Genomic DNA, 19,221 nt, shown 5'->3' on the forward strand with positions numbered 1-19,221 from the left:
GACGACAGTCTAGGTAATTATTAGTTACTTTCAATATTCCAAAATGTTCCGTTGACTATTCGTTCTGCGGATATAAAAAAATCTTACATAAAATGAGACTGAGTTTTAAACAGTATTACTTGACGCAATGCGATTTAATCCCTATACCCTCTCGTCCTCATTTACCGAAAGGCCTATTCCGGTATCTCACCACGCGACTAATTTAGACCATAGATGATGAGAGCACAACGCGTTATAATTCCAACGGGCTCCTCCTCCTTCCAGCCCTGCGTTCTAATTAATGGGACACCCCACTTGCAAAAGCCCAGCACTGGACTGCAACATAGTCAAAGAGTGAAAGGGAGAGGGCGAAAGTGCCACTGAGGATAATTGATTACCTCCCAATCAATAATAACTTGTTAGTAATAGTCAGTTCCTGCGAATCTTTGGACCTCGCCATTTTCAGGGAGGCACCACACTCCTCCGGACTGTCTCCTCTCCTGGAACGATACTTTGAAGACGTTATCGGTTTGGAATAACGGAATTCGTCTCCTATTTTGAACAGAAAGTGTGCAGTGATGAGTTTTACTCTATGTCTGTAATGATACGTTTTTTCGATAGGCTTGTTGTTGTTTTATACCCGTGTTTCGTTGTTTTGGGTCGTTGATTCAACACGTCTCAAAGTTAGCTTGCGTAACGGATTGCGAATTATGACATCCAAAGAAGTCGCCAAATGTGATGCGGTGGAGAGCAGGCGGCGGAGTCCTTTGGACCACCTTCCTCCACCTGCAAACTCCAACAAACCCTTAACTCCCTTCAGCATCGAGGACATTCTCAACAAACCCTCAGTGAAACGGAGTTACACCATCTGTGGAACGGCGCACCTGATTTCGTCGACTGAAAAGCATCGCTCCTCCGGCATCTCCCTGTCCAACCGAGCACTTCTGACCCAGACCTCTCCCCTCTGCGCCCTGGAGGAACTAGCCAGCAAAACGTTCAAAGGCCTGGAAGTCAGTGTTCTACAAGCGGCCGAAGGTAAATGGCCTTGTATTTACTTGGCCTATACAAGTCAGAATAACAAAGTCCTAAATTTAGGCTTAAACTGTTAAAAATGCATTCGATTATTTAAATAAAATGTATTGAAAAAGATTTGATTACCTTGCATTATTGCTGCATGTGCATATTTGAAATAGGCCTATGTCTTAGCCTTCATCTGTGATTAATTCTAATATAGCTCACGTCCTACAATTTACAATAAATGCCTTTGATCGTGAAACTGCGCGAATAAAGAATTACATGCATGTAATTCATACTTTTTAGCCTGTTCTATCTTTACGCACAAGGTGCAACGCCCTTGGTGCAGAGTAGAGCCCGCAGTGGCATCATCACAACGGTTATCAACTGTCACCGACTAACCCTCTATTTTCTGTTGAACAGGGAGAGATGGAATGACATTATTTGGGCAGAGAAACACCCCGAAGAAGCGGCGGAAGTCCAGGACGGCGTTCACCAATCACCAAATTTACGAATTAGAGAAAAGATTCCTGTATCAGAAATATTTGTCTCCCGCCGACCGAGATCAAATAGCCCAACAACTAGGGTTAACAAATGCCCAAGTCATCACATGGTTTCAGAACCGGAGAGCCAAGTTAAAGAGGGATTTGGAGGAGATGAAGGCGGACGTGGAATCGGCCAAGGCCGTCGGTAATGTACCTTTGGAGAAACTCGCCAAACTCGCGGACCTGGAGAAATGCGCAAATGGAACGCTTGGTCACTCGCGAATGGAGTCCCCCGCGCAGAGCGGCCAACAAGAACACGAGCTAGCTCACAAACTGCGGATGTCCCCCATGTCGCCATTTTCAGACCACACAACAAGTAAAGAATGCTCGGAGGACGAAGACGTGGAAATTGATGTGGATGACTGATTGCTCAGTACTGAAAGACTTATAGGACAAATAGACAGTAGCGGTTGAATGCCACGATTGTAACTTTTACTGCTATATATTGATACCCTCTCAGAACATTTATAAATCTGTAATGACTTTTATATTGGCACAGATATTCACAGTAAAGCATGAACAGTACACGAAATATGCAGTGATATATCCCAGTGTATTCAACTGCATATAATTTCATTTGTCTTCAAGTTGCAATGAAAGCAATATTGTTTAATATCACATTTAAAACACAATACGTTATTATTTGCTATATCCTGTTTGTGCTTTCCGAAATACGTATTTATTTTTCACCCCCGAATCTTGGGGACATACATGCACTCACTCAGAGTTTTTCTTCTCCTCTCTGAAACAATGTAGCTTACCGTACACATACCACACACACACAGCATTCATTATTGTACACCTATAAAATCATGCCAATTATTTTCTGTAACCTTTGCATGTTAAGATGCATGTTTTGATTTCAATCATATCTATTTTATTTTTTATTTTAAATTATATCGTTTGTTTATTTTGCAAAACGTCATGGCTTACACCTCGGAGTCCACGCAAGTAGGCATTTGTGTCTGTTTGTAAACAATGTTTACGTCACAAACTCAAACACACACGAATTTGTTGCATGCATTATAGAAAGGTTAAACACAAAAGGATTAACACAAAGTTATGCTTTTTTTGAGGAATGTCCAAACGGTTATATAACAAAACAAGCAGATTGCAAACATTTATTCTTTGCTGTAGAAATAGATTGGTTGTTTGGATACAATAGAACAATTTACGACGTTTAATAGATTTGTTATGTTTTGTACACCTGTAAGTGCCTTTCCAAAATCAGGACAGTATTTGAAAACCAATGCACATTCTGTAATGTATATATACTATGGGAATAAAATGGCTTTTCTCAATCTTTTTATCAGCGTATCGTATGTTTCTCAAATGATGTCAATAATAGCCCATAAATATGGAATATTTTAAAACATTTTGTTTTTTACTGGCAGGGCTGAAATCCTTTTTCTTTTCATTAACAACCGCCATTTAGTTCAGGCTTACTGCACATTTAGCAAATAAATCCCATTAAAATATTCTAAGCTTTAATATTGTTTGTTCCTTTGTAGTCTTTTTCTGGGGATTCTCAAAACAGTTTGTGACTCGGCATCTCACACTCTTTCAAATTCGAAAGGCGTATCTTGCCTTCTTGACCCTGCATCGTGTTTCCCCATTCGAGGCGAAATTTATGTGAGAATCACAAATCTGGTCCTGGGAGAGGAAAGGGTGAGGATGCCACAAAAACACAAAGTTTTCGGCCAGTTTCTCTGGGGCTTTATGGGCCTTTTTTGTTCTACGGGACGAGGCCATAATTTTTAGCGTAAAGCATGAAAACTGGGGACAAATGACCAGCGTTCCCTGATGTGACAACTCACAATGGTGCATGCCCAGTACCCCGCAGGCTCCAATACTGAGACAAGTGTGTCCCACCGCACAGAAAGGACACAAACGTTTGGAGGCCATATGGTTTTTGAATTTTCCTCACAATTTCAGACAATTTGATGGATTGAGTTAACCCTCCTTTTAAACTGTTTAACTCCGCGCGAACAAAGGCCATAATGAATACATAGACCCTCGCTTCACGAGGGCATCTGCGGCTATTAATGTCTACCCCCTTTCTTTGCCTTTTTAGCCTGGCATTTTGAACAAGTCAATGAATTACAATGAAACTGGGTCTTTTTTGTGAGCTACTTGTCTTTCTTCCCCTTTTAGGCTTGAAATAATATGTTTGACTTTTGTCCAGGAACGTTTTCTAAACAAGAAATGCCGCACATTTAGTTGAGAGTGTTTTTCATGTTAAGTAGGGGGGACATATAAAGAGTTTAGACTCTGTGACATTTATGCCAAAGTCTGGTTAGGCGGACTCCTTTGTTTGTTTTCTTCACATCTCTTTTTTCTTCGTCTCCCTTTATTTCTTTTGTCTTTACTAAGTTAAATGAAGCTGAAAACATGTGATGTGAGAAAGAGTACCCAAAAGCGAGAAAAGAGGCTTCTGTATACCCTCGTTACCCTCCGTCTTGGGAATTGATGCCAAGCAGGAGTTTTCTTCTCAGACGTTATGGATCCCAGCCAACTTCTTACTTTTATACATAGATAGCTACTCAAGTTGTGAGCAATACTCCCAACCTTTGACTAATACATGCTGTGATGGGCCTAATAAAAAGTCTATCCTGGAAATAATTTTAAAAAGAGAAGAGAACGAACAATAGTAATTATATTATTAGCTTAATTATTTAAAGCAAAAAGCAGTTAGGCTGTATAGAGTTCAAACATTATTGGGCCTAGGTTTTTTTTTAATATTCTGGCTGCATGATACGAGGAGCATGTAATGACCAACAACATGTCAAAAACATACATTTACGAGTATTATTTGAAAACAATCATTATTAATTCACAAAATGGGAAAAGGGTGAATATGGGGCCAATACTTTTTGGTCTGTTTCTTTCTATATAGGAACTTACTTCTGCACCAAATTATATATATTTTTTTTGCTGGCTACATTCATTTATTCAAATGTGTAGAAAAGCTGTATGGTAGCCTAGTAGGCTGCAATTACAGTACAACTACAACAAGGCAACAAGCAACTGTCAACAAGATGTTGAATTGAACTGGCTTCAGCCGATCATCAGATGGGCCAGCCTACACATTTGTGTGGGTTATCATGCTGAATTACATTTCCCTGCGCGACTACCAAGAAGGTAGATTGGCTACTTTATTAATCCCAAAGAGAAATTGCGAAACTTTTGTAACGTTTGCATAGAACATGATATGATGTGAACTATGAACAAAAACCCTTACAAACAAGCGCGCAAGCGTTTGTGTTTGTTTGTATTGCACTTGAGTACGCGCATACGCGCACATAGCCCATACACGCAGAACCACACAGTCCTTTGAAAGCTGCACTCTATATCACTCACTCCTCTGGCGATTGGGTTGAAGCCTATTCTGAATAAACTATATTTATGACTGGGGAGAGTGTTAAGGCAGACTAAGTTTATGGATTTCACTTGCTTATTTTATGAGGGGTTGTCAGTTGGGCCCAACGATAAGTAATTCTACAGTCTGGGGGACTACTTCGTGGTAATTAATCCGGAGGTCTTAAGTGTATTTCAGTTCAAGATGGAAAAAATCACTAATTCAATCGTCCGGAAAATTGAAGTTTGATGCATGAGTCCCTGCTGAAACAATGGGCCACCCCACACTCTCTTTCCATCTCTTTTTCCTCTCTTTCTCTGTCTACCTTCACCTATATCTCCATTTCGTAGATATAGGTTCTCTCTTTTGTAAAGAGGCCATGTGAAAAGATTTATCTTCAAAAGTAATCTTGGAGAAACCTGTAAGATTGTGGCCATCAGAAATTAAGTTGTGAAAAGTTTTAAAGGCGAAATTCCATGATGAACACTTTTCTTCTCTTTAATTCAGCTATTCAAAAGCCTCATCATTCCCATCCTGCTTTATTTAGTCTATTCTGAAATAGCAAGGTTGCTATTGTGGATTAGGTTCATTAATTCATAACAGAGGTAAATACGTTTGATAATAGCAAACTATGCAACAAGATATAAAAAATATACAATGGCTTTTGAAAATCTATAGGCCAATATTTAGGCCTAGATCATTTAAACGCCTGGAGTTAAGTCACTGCATGTCTCTAAACAGGGGGGAATTGGAAAGTTTTAATCATAGCGTTCCTGTAGAGCCAGTTAATACTTCAAACTTCAATTTTACGGGCGATTGAACTAAGCATGTTCCTGACAGAATTGATGTATGTATTAATTTCCTTTAACTGTTGATTAATTAGGCCGCGCTGAAGGCTCGAATGGAACAGTTTGCATCGAATTTGCATATTAATCAAATTCTAGTTGATCATTCACGTGAGCTAGGCTATGTGATTTAGGAACCACATCGCTTGGAAAAAAATAAACCTAACCCAGGAAATATTTTCTCCCTCTGCCGCTTAGTTGCCCCGTCTATTGTATTAAAATCAAAGACGCAGAACGGGGTAGCAAACAGAAATTGCCTGTCCGGTTTTATGACGGCACCATGCTGAGCAGGCAGATCTTAATGATGTGTCCTGTCAAAATGTCACAGATGTAAACGGAGAGCTTTACCACTACACAAAACCTAAATCATTTCCCCTCGCACACGTGCACCCCTCTCCCCCCTCTCTCTCTCTCTCTCTCTCTCTCTCTCTCTCTCTCTCTCTCTCTCTCTCTCTCTCTCTCTCTCTCTCTCTCTCTCTGCACTCACACACGGCCACACAACACAAGCACAAAGCTATGTCTTGGGGCTGTTGTTTATATGGCACAAAATATCAATGATCCCATGAGTGAATGTCCACACTGTCTAGACCTGAGCGCTATCACATCAAGGACTACTGAAATCATTATCATAATCTCATTTCTGTCCTCAAATCGCTCGTCTCCCAAGGCTGCCCATCGCTGGTGACAAACCACTAGTTCTGGGTTCAACGTAAACGTAGTATCCAACTGCCCCCTTGCGGCGAATCGCACACAAGTTTTAGCTGATTCAATCACCACTCACAATGACCAGCAAACTTGTTTTTAACGGCATTAGGGCCTACAATAGACAATATATGACGGACTGGGTACATTTCCGAGTGTACGATCGTTTTCAATCTTAATGTCTAGCTAAAAGTTTACAATCGTCTACACATTGCTAAAAATGTACTTGTGTGTGCTATTGAACGCAGCCCTGTTACGGAATCAAAAGTGGACCGCTGGCGGTATTTTGAAACTGGATTGTTGACAAGGCAGCTGAAAAAGTTGAAGAGCTAGCTATAGCTATACTATCTATTTTGGATTTCTAAAAACCACCTGCCATTTCAGACATGGTATGACAACATGCCGTGAAGCAGTTTCAATGTAGCTAGCACTACTTTTCAAGCAAAATATTTTAATCCCGTAATTTTAGCTAGCTAGCCAACAGAGCATAGGTTACTGTACCCTTTTTGCTGTCTACCATATTAGTGCTAGCTAAATGATCCATCAAGCGTTAGACTACGTTATCTTCGTATAAGACCATTCTGTACTTTTGGGTTTGGTCTGTTTGCTAGCCTGCCTGTAACTTAATCGTTCCTTAATTGTTCGTACTTTCTCAGGCGCAAGTACAGCCAAATGACAATGAAGCTAACGTGCCAGACTTAACGGAGTTTTCCGAGGCTGTTCAGACAGAGGAGCTGTTGAACGAGTGTGAAGAGAAGTTTGCACAGCTTCAGATGGTAACTACCTTCGAAACCCTTCTACCTTTGTTTCTAACATATCTAGCTACCTATATGTTGCCTATGCAGTCAACCAACAATTACTGTGAAATTTGACTTGAAACTGCACTCTTTCTGTGTTTCAGCTTCAAAATAAGATAATTCTTTCAGAGACAGATTCATGTGACAGTCCACAAGAGCAGGTGAGAAGTCACACGTTAGATTCTGCAACGTTTTTAAACAAGCTAGCATATTGTAAACTTGTCGTACAACTTACAACTACTTACTAACCTTCTGTTTATCCTCAGTCAGTAAACAGGTTGACAACTATAGCAGCAGAAATGATACAATGGCAAAAAGTAGAGCCCAAACGTAAGTGTATATATTATTTAGGTCATAAACATTTCTTAATATGTTCTAAATAGTTGAAACATGGAGATACACCATCAGTATTGGTGTATGGGTACTGCATTGAAGCCTATAGTTTCCATGTGTTAAACAAGTCTCATCCTCATGAAAGCCATGCTTCGTTTTTCTTAGTGTTGTCTAAGAACCCAGAGGTTTTACATGCTCTTGGAAAACAGGAGGTAAGGTGAAAAGTGGTAATGACCACTCTTTGCTTATATATATGCTAGCAGTCCACAAGATTAACTATCATGTTTGGAATTCAGTATGGTTTCATGTTTGGGGGATTTATGTTGATGTACTTAACAAGTAACGCCACTAATACACCTCTCCCAATCTGTGTTCCATAGCTGCAGAAACTGAATGCTCAGCTAGAGATGGTCCTATCCTGTGCTCAAGAGAAGAGGAACAAACTGAGAGATACTCTGAAAAGGTTTTTCTTCTTTGTTGGTGAAAATGATCTAAACCTTACAGCTGTGTCACATGGTTCAAGCTTTGTGTGTGTTTCAGTGAACAGAAGTGGTTGGAGGAGAAGAAGGAAGTGCTGGCCGCTGCTACAGATCATGTGACCAGACTCAAACTGGAGAACGAGCAGCAGTCAGAACAAATGTAAAAAAACACGCCTGTCTTAAGAAACATTTGTCTTTTAGTTTATAAAGGCGACGTGTCATTATGCTATGTACGTTGTGCAGTGTAATGATACACTTTTGACCAGTATTTGATCAGGAATATGCTTCAGTGTTTTGCAAGAGACCAAGAAGAAGATTCAGAAGATGAAAGATTACCAGGACAGACTGTTGGAAACTCTTGGAGACGTACTGGAGGAGCACTTCCCTCTCCCTCAGAACGAGACTCCCGCCAACAAGAAGAAGGTACTTCCGCTGTGCTCCGATTGGAGCATTTGTTTCAAAGGGTGTACATGTTACGTGCTTCTACCAAATTCGATCTTGTACGGCTGATGATTGGCAAGACAAAGTCTAGATGATTGTCTCGTGATTATTGTCTGTTTTTTATCCTCTGGCAGAACATTCCTCAAGAGCTGAACAATAATCTGATTTCTCTGAATGAAATTCTCGAGGCGAGTCCCTGCACAGTATTCATGCCATACACACACACACACGTCGATTGACCATAAACATGTTTACAATACCCACCCAGTCCTATCAGTCCTGTCACATCTGCAGGGGGACAGGGGGGCTTCTGGAAAAGAACACTTCACTCATTTCCCTGTGTTCATATCCTCAGCTACTGATGAACAAGACCCTGGAGACCCCTTATGACCCCTACGTAACTGTCGATGACACCTTCTGGCCGCCATACATGGAGATACTGCTACGCTACGACATTGCCACCAGGCACCCGGAGGACTGCTTCAAGATCCGCCTGGAAACCTTTTATTAGCTAGATGTTGGGATTCTACTAAACTCTTGTTTCCACCTTGTCGTAGCACTATTGATATATCACGAGTGTTGGTATGAAGTAGTGTGTAAATTGACTGTTTTACGTTCTAGTGGTTGATGTTTTTGTATTTTGAATGCATGAATCCTGGCTGAGGATCAGGTTTCACATTATGTAACATAACAAAGTATACCATTCCAATGATTGTATATATATTTTTTCCCCTTTTTAACCTAATAAAGGTATATAATAATTAATAAATGTAATATTTTGATCATATTTTGAATCACTATTGAGATGAACTCAAGACACGGCACAAGAAAACAAAGTAGCACAATGGTTTATCACACGTTATTTTGGTTGGGGAACCACTTGAAAAGAGGTTACACGGCGTTTAAATATTATTCATTTAATGTTGTACTTAATTATATAATAAGCAAGAGGGGACGTGATGCTGTAACGTCGAAAACGCCAGTGAACGAGATTAACAGGCATTCATAATATGGTATTAGCCATAACCGTATAAACTGGACTGGGTGAAAGTCCGACTGTGACCTCTCTTGTTCCACTAATTGGTAGTCTTTATGGACAAAATGTATTCTGTTTTGATACAATACGTGCCTAACCCATACATTGTTGCCTGATGGAAAGGTAACACACTTATTCATAATGCAAAACAAATATTTGTGTTGGCCTCCGTGCGTCACATAAACAACGGCAACCCCAGTCCACCAATCCAACAAGGTTTTTAAACCAAAGTCTCCGCCTTCTTTGAGTTCCGATTTCCTTGTGGGTGGAGAAGAAATTCCGGTTCCGGGTGTTTTTTATACTTCTCTCGGAGGTGTCCATTTGTCTGATTATGGTCTTAAATTACAGTTCTTACAATTCACAGATATTATCGATATATTGAGTTTTATTGGAAAACAGACGGCATATCCGTGAAGATGACGACCCGTTCAGAGAGAGAGAAGGCCCAGAAACTCAACGAGCAACATCAGGCCATCCTGTCAAAAATGCTGAGGGAAGACGACAACAAATATTGCGCCGATTGTGAGGCGAAAGGTATTTACATTTATTTAAAGTTGATTAAATAATGCTATTTAACGCTATTGTTTAGTTTGAAAAATAGGTTTTCTCGTTTGAGCACATCCTTCTATAGTTGGTTAGCTTCTGGCTAAGTAACTAGCCATCAAGCTAACGTTTTCCAGTCACCTGACGACATATCCTTCTTCCTCTTAGCATTGAACTAGCTAGCTAGGCTAACGAATGCCGCTTCCTCTTCTTACAATAATGGCTCCCAGGTATAGACAAGTGAGTGCAAGCTAGGACGTCAATCAACAAAGTCGCTGTCTGAAAAGCGTGCTAGCTTGCTTGTCTGTCACCCTGAAAGAATGTGGCTTGCCAACCCTAAAAAAAAGTGCCATATGATGAAATTACATGAACACATACAGCACAGGTTCAAGCATGTTTAGCTGGAAGGCTATACTCTTTATAACTGCCATGTCGCTATCAACTTTTCTCTTTCCCTTGACTCTCTCTCTCTCTTGTATGTCTCTCTCCCTGTGTCCCTCTGTTTCTTTCTGTCTCCATCTCTTTCTTTCTATTTTTCTATCTATCTCTGTCTGTCTGTCTGTCTCTCTCTCTCTCTCTCTCCTTCGTTCCCTCTCTCTCTCAGGTCCAAGATGGGCGTCCTGGAACCTGGGGGTCTTCATCTGTATTCGGTGTGCTGGTATCCACAGGAACCTCGGGGTGCACATATCACGGGTCAAATCTGTCAACCTGGACCAATGGACCTCAGAACAAATCCAGGTACTGAAATAACCTTCTTTGGCTGTGTTGACGACGATATGAAAGCTGGCTGGTTATGGAGCATGCTATGTATTTCACCCTGAGTCGTTTCACTTGTGACGAGGAATCGGGCTACTTTTTGGTCCATTCCACACCCCTTGGCTCTTTCTGTTTCTCTCTCACCATCTCTTCTCACCCTCTTTTCTTTATTTCTCTCCGTGGCTCCTCCTTAATCGATCTCTTCATCAGAGCGTACAGGACATGGGGAACACCAGGGCCAGGAAGCTGTATGAGGCCAACCTTCCAGACAACTTCAGACGGCCCCAAACAGACCAGTATCCTTAAATAAGACACACTCATCCGTTCACACGTGTTTCAAAGCACACACACACAGTATATATACAGATTTTTGTTGTAATGCACACAGACAGACAGACACACACACACACTTGTTACCCGGTTACCTCCTTAACCCCTCTATCCCAGAGCAGTGGAGTTCTTGATCAGGGACAAGTATGAGAAGAAGAAATACTACAGCAAGAATGTGACCAATGGGGGGAGTGTAAGTATCATCTATATAAAGAGAGAGAGATGGAGAGAGAGATGGAGAGAGAGATGGAGAGAGATTGAGAGAGAGATTGAGAGAGAGATGGAGAGAGAGATGGAGAGAGAGATGGAGAGAGAGATGGAGAGATAGAGAGGGAGAGAGAGAGACACAGAGAGAGAGAGAGAGAGAGAGATACAGACACACACATGGCCATGCACAGTGCTTCTTTAGAGTTACACCTCAATACACCTTCTGTGTTGTGTTCCGCAGCCGAAAGAGAAAGAGACCAAGAGAGAGAAGGAATCCGACCGAGGAGCAAAGCTGTCATCGTACGGCAAGGTGGGATAGCAGTTCACTAAAAACCCCGCTGATGGTATACAACACACATGCCATCTCAATGTCATCCAAACCAGAGAGAAGCCCTGTCATTACTGTTATCTCAGCTACGCTTCGGGTCTGAACTCCCGAGGGCAGAGACGGGTCTCGGATCGGACCGATTGTGTCTGACTTCTCCTTCCCCCGTTTCACCAATCAGAGCGAAGAGCCCCGGCCACTCCCCAAAGTTAGCCCAGCGAAGCCCACAGAACCATCCGTCAACCTCTTAGGCCTCGGTGAGCACAACTTCCTGATCTTCTGGCATTTATGTGGCCCCATTGGTAATTGTCGGGAAATGTACTTGACTTCTAAGAGGGTTAGGTAGGCTCTTGGGTGTTGATGGCTTTGTGCAACTTTGAAGCAATGTGTGACATCGATTCACAAGGGCTTTACCAATTCATCTTGATTTGACGTTAACCGGTCAGTTATGTTTGTCAAGCATGAGCACATTCCGTCACTGGTTAAACTTGTTTTCTCTTCCCCTTGACTCTCTCTTTCTCTGTGTCCATCTCTTTCTTTTTCTCTATCTCTCGCTTGCTCGCTCGCACTCTCTCTCTCCCCATGTCTCTCTCTCTCTCTCTCTCACTCTGTGTCTCTCTCCCTCCCTCTCCCTCTCTCTCTCTCCCTCTCTGTGTCTCTCTGTCTCTCTCTCCCTCCCTCTGTCTGTGTCCCAGACGCTCCCGCAGTAGCCTCAGCCCCCACCTCCAGCACAGCCCAGAACAACGACGACCTGGACATCTTCGGCCCCATGGTCTCCAACCCCCTCCCCGTCTCCACGGCAGCAGCACAGTTCTCTCAGGTGAACCTCGTGCCACATGCTGGCACCCCCGAAACTATGGCTACAAGTGTCTCGTGAAACGAACACGCGCAAGTATAAAGAAACGAAAGCCAAGGAAACCAAATGGGCCAACCAGAGGCCTTCCTCCAATGTCTTCCCTGTCATCATCATCATCAAGGCCTAGCATATTAACCAGGTTCTTCTCGGTCTCCTTCCTCTCTCCAGGCGAGCTCCAGTAACCCCGCCAGCACCCCGACACAGGCCCCGGCAGGCGGAGGGGGCGGCGGGGCCTCGGGCCAGGGCGACCTGGACCTGTTCAGTGAGACGGGCGGCAAGGCGGAGGACGCGGCCAAGAAGCCGCTGTCCAAAGACTCCATCCTGTCCCTGTACGGCAGCAGCAGTATGCCCCAGCAGGCCCCTGCTGGGACGGAGCCATATGCATACGGTAGATGTGACACGCACGCACTCACACACCGCAGTTCCTCATAGTCCATTTTCAGTTCTCATACTAAAAGACAAAACCAAAAGCCGAACGGGAAGTGGTAGGAGGGTGAAGCGTAAAGTGACCCTTTTGAAAGCAACTCGGGTTGTTTCACTCTATCCTCCCCCTCTCTGTCTCTCTCTGCCTCTCTCTCTCTCTCTCTGCCTCTCTCTGTCTCTGTTTCTCTCTCTCTGCCTCTCTCTCTTTTTTTCCTCTCTCTCCCAGCTGGTATGTTCATGGGCCAGCCCCAGATGCAGTTCCCTGTCCAGGCCCCCGCTGGCTACCAGGCTTTCCCTGGCATGGGCGCCGCCATGCCCCCCACCACCGTCATGGGGGCCATGATGGCACAGAGCGGGGCGGCCATGATGGGTCCCAACACGGGCATGATGGTCGGCATGACCATGCCCAACGGCTTCATGGGCAACGCGCCTGCCGCGGGGGTGATGGGCATGGCTCCCCGGATGATGGGGCCCCAGGGAGGGGCGATGCCCGCGGGGATGGTGCCCGCTCAGGGCATGTATGCCATCCAGCCCGGGCAGCAGGCCCAGTGGAACATGGGACAGGTATGGGAGTTCAATTTTGTGCTGTTTCCAGTGCTGGCTGCTGTTTGTTTACATGAGGCAGAGACGTAGTGTCGATATGTAGAGGAGCTGGAAACAGGAAGTGTAATCAGTTGGTTGTCGTAGCGATGCGGGTTTCCTCCCCCGTTCTCTTTGTCATTGGTGTTAGATGTAATTAATAGAGTGCTTTAAACCCCTCAACCTCAACCACAACCCCCCTCCCCTCCATTCTCTGCCCTCCCCAGATGAACCAGCAGATGTCAGGGATGACGCTGAACGGAGCCCCTGGTCAGATGGCCTTTGGTCAGCCCGCTGCAGCCATGGGGGGGTGGGCGCCCCCCCCCTCTGGCCAGACCCTCAGCACACAGCTCTGGAAGTGACCCCCTCCCCCCCCCCCTCCCTCCTTAAAAAATACATGGGGTGAAAGGGTGTGCAGAGGAAGATGAGAGGATTGCTGGATGGGGGTTGGAAAATCTCGTCGACCCCCTGGGAAACCTCACTGAAAACTGCCGCCGGTTTTGTGACCACTGTTCAGAACATCTAACTTGTATCTTTCCCTCCTTCTCTCTTTCTCTCTCTCTCTCTTTCTCTCTCTCTTTCCTGTCTCGTATCTCTTTCTCGATTGTGTGAGTGAATGGGAAGTCGTACAGCATCGCAGGCTGGCAGTTTGTGCCTGTCGTGTTTTTGATCGTCACTCTTTTTTCTTTTTTTTTTCTTCTTTTTTTTGAAAAAAGAAAGAATAAAAATAAGTTCCGACAACATCCATCGATCAACAACATATCAAAAAGCTGCAGGACCAGTTACACAAGCTTTTATTGTATCATTGTATCATTATTATAAGATTATAAAGAATAAAATGAATAGTATTTAAAGGGAGAAGACATAGCTATCATGTCTGTGAATACTGCTCCCGAATGTACAGCGCTGTATAACCTCTTTTAAAGTACCCGTGGTTCCCCAACAAAAATAAAGAATGGTAAACTTAAGTTGTCTTCACTGGATTTCCTGTTAAAGGTGGTCATGTCAGCTGTCATTATTCAGAATGACACCAAAGTAAACGGTCGTTCCAAAGCTTTTTGGATGCAGGCACCCTGCATTCCCTCTCCTTCAGCCTGCTTCACCTGAGCCTGCTTCACCTGAGCCTGCTTCACCTGAGCCTGCTTCACCTGAGCCTGCTTCACCTGAGCCTGCTTCACCTGAGCCTGCTTCACCTGAGCCTGCTTCACCTGAGCTTGCTTCACCTGAGCTTGCTTCACCTGAGCCTGCTTCACCTGAGCCTGCTTCACCTGAGCTTGCTTCACCTGAGCTTGCTTCACCTGAGCTTGCTTCACCTGAGCCATTGGTTACCAATGGTTTCCTGGAGCTCTGAGCACATGGAGGAGAAGTCCATGGGTGGAATCTCTCACGCAGAGAGCATCACCTCCATGAATACTGCCGTGTCTGATGTGAAGAACAGAGATTGCTGATAAGTCTCCCCTGACACATGTATTGCATTTCATTTGGCCCGCCTGGGGAATCGAACCGGCAACCTTCAGATTACTAGCCTCACGGCTCAGCCACCTGACTCCCCCCACTTCCATCTATTAACATCAACCGAAGAGATCTTTATTAACCTCCCTGTTTAAGAATATTTTAACTAGTCCCTTAGACTTAGAGCAGTAAGCTGCCGTTCCCAGTAAAGCCTCTAGATGGCGTAGTTAGCACAGTTATCAAGAGGGTTCTTCTTGCATGGGTCGTGATGCTCTTAAGAAGAAGAAGGGGAAAAAAAGTGGTGGATTTGTGTAAATGCCCCACATCACGTTTGGGGATTCCTACTGCATGATTAGACTGCTATGTCTATGTTTGGTTTCACATATGTTGTATGTGAGGCCATGGGCAGGGGTTAAAATGAATATGGGAATTAATGACACCATTCAGCTTGAATGGTATCCTTTCAAATGTGTCTGACTCATGTTACATTGGGGTGTTATATGGCTGTCAATGGTTGTCTATTAGTTACCTCCCTTGAGTCATGTTTATCCTATGTACAATATTTGGCATACACACAAACGCACCTAGTCACACAGGAAGGAGACATGAGTGGAAAATTACAACTGTGTGGGTTACAGGTTGCCATTGCAACCCTGCAGCAACTCAGACGTCCTGGGCTCGTGTTTGCCCTTTGCAAGCTAACAGTCACGACTTCAATGATGACAAAATTCTGCACCAGGAGAAGTTGACGTCCATTCTTTTTTTTTCTTCTTTTTTTTTAAGTTGACGTCAATTCATGAGTACAGTCACCTCCTTGGTGACGTCACCCAACGGACTTGGTAGTATTGCCATCTGCTGGATGGTCTCAGCCACGTTACATTACGTCATTGAGAGGGAACGGGTGCCAAGACCGGACCCGGTGTTGTGCCCTCAGATACACCCCCACCTGGAAAAGCACCCCATCGCGGGAGCGCGCACAAACCTCTCGAATCAAGAAGTGAAAGATTTCGCTTTGATATCGCAACCAAACGGAGGGGAGACAGCTGTCTCACATTGTATTGTTTAATAAGAGATTAGAAGACTTGCACGTTATTTGTGTAAATAACTGATGCGGAGCGCGAGGGGTTGTTTTTCCAGGTGTGGGTGTATCTGGGGGCACAACACCGGTAAAGCCTGGGAGTGTAGCCATCATGCATACAAACGAGAGAGACAGCCAATCATTGATACCAGACAGACAGGCTACTTAAGATAGACACAGTGCTACTAAAGAATCTAAGTGACTAGCCTATGCCTATATAATACAAAATTACATTATTCCAAACTTATTTGTTAGCAACGTTGTTTTTTTTTCAGTTCTTATGGCCTCAATTGTAGCTTACTTTGGTAAAGTTTTGATGCAGAAGTATAGGGCCTACTTAGATGTATTACTAAGAATACGAAACAACGATACATTTTTGGGCAATTTAATGCCCCAACTGTCTCGAGCCTTTTTACTGTGCTGCATAGAGCGCCCACTTCGCTGTCCATGGTGCTGAACACAATGTTTTTACACAGATCGGGAATAAGGCTTTAAATTAGGATATTGCTCCAATGACACACTGGGAGCTGATATTTAACATCTTTTGATAATTATCAAAAGTATTCAGAAAATACTTGAAATGCTTACACTATTTGTCTAAGATCTGAGACGATTTATCTTAACTGACCGGTTTAATTGTATTGGGACATTTCAACTCTTCAAATGACAAAAACAGATTATTTATTAGCCCACTGGATTAAGTAATTGTTAGCCTGACCGGATCACGCTCTAATTTCATTGAACACCCCCCTTCCAAATGTGTCTGTGTGGGTTGGTTCTGGGAGAGGCGCGCCCCCTGAATAATGGGAGGGCGAAAAAGGGTTCTGCACTCGTGAGGTGAGAGATCCATTCTCAAATGAGTAAGCGCGCCTCCGTTATGGGAAGGAAGAGACGTGCGCGCGGGGGCTGCATTCCCATTGACTGTTCTATCTCCTTGTCAGCGGCATCAACATAGCGGTGCCGAGGCGGTGGCACAGAGAGTGAGTGAGAGAGAGAGAGAGAGAGAGAGAGAGAGAGAGAGAGAGAGAGAGAGAGAGAGAGAGAGAGAGAGAGAGAGAGAGAGAGAGAGAGAGAGAGAGAGAGAGAGAGAGAGAGAGAGAGAGAGAGAGAGAGAGAAAGCGAGAGTGGGGGTGCAACACACGAACTCCGCTTCTACTATCGCTGTCTAACACAATCCAGAGTCCGGTGGCGGGGGCATCAGAGATCAGCCAAGTGATCCAGGAGTCCCTCGGCTTGTGTCAACTCCTGGCGCGGATATGGGCTTCCCGTAAACTGGCGGTGGAGGGGAGAGGAGGGCAGGCGGCGGGGGGTGGGGGGAGGAACGAGAGAGGAGAAAAAGCCGAGGAGCAACAAAAGCACAACCGTGGGTGCCTGGAATCATGAGCGGGCTTGCACTATTCACAAGAGCTGCCACTGTTGCTTTCGCCGTGGACTATGTCGTGAGGTGTGGCTCGTAACGCTCGGGAATTCTGTCAGTCGAAACGACACGCCAAGGAGGGGTGGTGGTAAAGATGTCCGCCTCAGTGGGGCCCCAAGGCGGCCCTCGCCCACCCACCGCGCCGCCAACCATGCCCGACCTGCCGGATCTCAGCCACCTCACCGAGGATGAGAGGAAAATAATCATGGCAGTGATGGATCGGCAAAAGGAGGAAGAGGAGAAAGAAGAAGCCATGTTAAAGTAAGGGGCTACATTTGCTTTTTGTGGAACCTGAAACACACGCAACACACACCCCCATTCACGAGACCTGACTGTGGCCAGAAGGAAGACACATGCATGGCCATCCGGCGCTCATTAAAACGAACATGTTACAATACCAATGTGCGTATCCTTTGGCATTGTAGCTACATTGCACATACACACCCATTCAATACAACCCGTTGCATCGCCTATTGTTCCCCCCTCATTTCCGTATACAGCTGTTACGCTAGCGGCGTGCCCTTGCTGGCCGAATTGTCATTGTTGCAAACAATTGGCACCTAAGACGCTAAGAAAAGAGGATTCGGTCATTCCACTCCAAATCACCTCATGAAGACTACGCTTTGTTGAAAATGTGTAGTCGACAGCTATGCCTCTACTCAAAAGCCTTTAGCTGACAAGTAGCCTGCAGATTACAGGTGTCAGAGATCCAGCTATGGATGTACCCTGTAAAATAGACGTGATAGTGTAGGCTATTTCGTGTCAGGCTGTCAGCCCTCTGTGATGAAGGCTGGTCATCGATAAGGATGGAAAAAACGGGGTCAAATGAGTTACAGGTGTAGCGCGGGCGACCGGGGAGACGGGGTGTGACACGGAGGGTGCGCGAGGGATGAATCATAGCCTACCACGCGACTGCGTGTCCCCCACCTTCCTCCTCCTCCTCTCTCCTTCATCCTCATCTCCACTCATCAGCGGACTAGTCTGTGCTTTACCGTCCGTTCGACACGGCGGCTTCCACCGGCTATAGCCCCACAGTCGTTTACTTAGCCTACTTGGTGTCATTAAACTATATACGGGCTGTGAAAGACACCGAAGATACGTTATTCGTGCCCTCCTCCTGCGAGCACCGAGGGGGACACCGACATTAAGCTCTAATGATTCTTCAAAGCCATTTGTCTTCATACTTGACAGTCAGTCGACTCGTGAGACCGTTGTAAAATATTCGACCATGGGGTGTGGTTGAGAATCGAGCTTCATATGATCCCATTAAGACCTATAGGCCGGGTATTTGAACAAGTTATTGAATGAATGATTGAATAGAGGCTGATTGGTTTCGAAAGAGCGTCAAATACTCCCAAGATTCAACAAATCAGTTTGCCATTTCACTCGACAAGCGTGCCACATTTACAGAGCGTGAAGGAGCGGATTGGTATTCTCCCCACGTCAAGTGTCTATTCTTGGCTTCCTCCCTCGTGAGCGCTCGGATTTACTGGGGGGTTCCCACCGGTCGGTTTCCAACACAATGCAGTGACGTCCATCAGACCTGGAAAGAAGCCTCTATATGATTAGATAATGGCAGTTACACACACACAGAGTGTGTCTCCTGTGCAGTTAACCATCTAATGAACACATTTTTAGTAAATGTCGATTATTTATTCGGGACTTCTTGAAATAGACACACTGAATGGGATGTGTTTCTTTGCTTGATGACGTCCTTGTTCTTGTT

At 44.5% G+C, this 19,221-nt stretch overlaps 4 protein-coding genes across 4 annotated transcripts in view; all 4 read left to right on the forward strand.

Moving 5' to 3' along the window:
- The first annotated feature begins 625 nt into the window (after positions 1–625).
- lbx1b (ladybird homeobox 1b) lies at positions 626–1,970 on the forward strand. Its single transcript, XM_062448277.1, has 2 exons — positions 626–1,014; positions 1,417–1,970. The coding sequence occupies exons 1-2, from the start codon at positions 690–692 to the stop codon at positions 1,902–1,904; spliced, it is 813 nt and encodes a 270-aa protein (XP_062304261.1). The 5' UTR covers positions 626–689; the 3' UTR covers positions 1,905–1,970.
- Positions 1,971–6,682: 4,712 nt separating this feature from the next.
- cenpk (centromere protein K) lies at positions 6,683–9,261 on the forward strand. The gene is made up of 10 exons (XM_062448201.1): positions 6,683–6,832; positions 7,100–7,219; positions 7,345–7,401; positions 7,507–7,570; positions 7,739–7,785; positions 7,954–8,036; positions 8,114–8,212; positions 8,343–8,475; positions 8,628–8,681; positions 8,849–9,261. Exons 1-10 carry the CDS (start codon positions 6,830–6,832, stop codon positions 9,002–9,004), a joined length of 816 nt encoding a protein of 271 aa, XP_062304185.1. The 5' UTR covers positions 6,683–6,829; the 3' UTR covers positions 9,005–9,261.
- Positions 9,262–9,769: 508 nt separating this feature from the next.
- LOC134008749 (stromal membrane-associated protein 1-like) lies at positions 9,770–14,253 on the forward strand. Its single transcript, XM_062448258.1, has 10 exons — positions 9,770–10,063; positions 10,677–10,810; positions 11,039–11,124; positions 11,276–11,351; positions 11,607–11,675; positions 11,872–11,947; positions 12,386–12,510; positions 12,715–12,934; positions 13,196–13,533; positions 13,776–14,253. Exons 1-10 carry the CDS (start codon positions 9,946–9,948, stop codon positions 13,908–13,910), a joined length of 1,377 nt encoding a protein of 458 aa, XP_062304242.1. The 5' UTR covers positions 9,770–9,945; the 3' UTR covers positions 13,911–14,253.
- Positions 14,254–17,589: 3,336 nt separating this feature from the next.
- Positions 17,590–19,221, forward strand: part of kcnq5b (potassium voltage-gated channel, KQT-like subfamily, member 5b) — a 44,567-nt gene continuing 42,935 nt past the window's right edge. Inside the window, exon 1 of the mRNA XM_062448911.1 lies at positions 17,590–17,756. Coding sequence (XP_062304895.1) covers positions 17,590–17,756 — 167 coding nt within the window. The remainder of the gene's footprint in view (positions 17,757–19,221) is intronic.

The sequence above is a fragment of the Osmerus eperlanus genome, chromosome 22 (genome assembly GCF_963692335.1).
Source record: "Osmerus eperlanus chromosome 22, fOsmEpe2.1, whole genome shotgun sequence".
In the NCBI taxonomy this organism is placed as follows: Eukaryota; Metazoa; Chordata; class Actinopteri; order Osmeriformes; family Osmeridae; genus Osmerus; species Osmerus eperlanus.

Excerpts from the sequence above, each read along its gene's own strand:
- lbx1b (XM_062448277.1), top strand. The coding sequence starts at position 690 with ATGACATCCAAAGAAGTCGCCAAATGTGATGCGGTGGAGAGCAGGCGG. Across the intron at positions 1,015-1,416 it reads TGTTCTACAAGCGGCCGAAG|GGAGAGATGGAATGACATTA; the intron begins GTAAATGGCCTT and ends TCTGTTGAACAG.
- cenpk (XM_062448201.1), top strand. Across the intron at positions 7,402-7,506 it reads GTGACAGTCCACAAGAGCAG|TCAGTAAACAGGTTGACAAC; the intron begins GTGAGAAGTCAC and ends GTTTATCCTCAG. Across the intron at positions 7,571-7,738 it reads GCAAAAAGTAGAGCCCAAAC|TGTTGTCTAAGAACCCAGAG; the intron begins GTAAGTGTATAT and ends CGTTTTTCTTAG.
- LOC134008749 (XM_062448258.1), top strand. The coding sequence starts at position 9,946 with ATGACGACCCGTTCAGAGAGAGAGAAGGCCCAGAAACTCAACGAGCAA. Across the intron at positions 11,948-12,385 it reads CGTCAACCTCTTAGGCCTCG|ACGCTCCCGCAGTAGCCTCA; the intron begins GTGAGCACAACT and ends TCTGTGTCCCAG. Across the intron at positions 12,935-13,195 it reads GACGGAGCCATATGCATACG|CTGGTATGTTCATGGGCCAG; the intron begins GTAGATGTGACA and ends TCTCTCTCCCAG.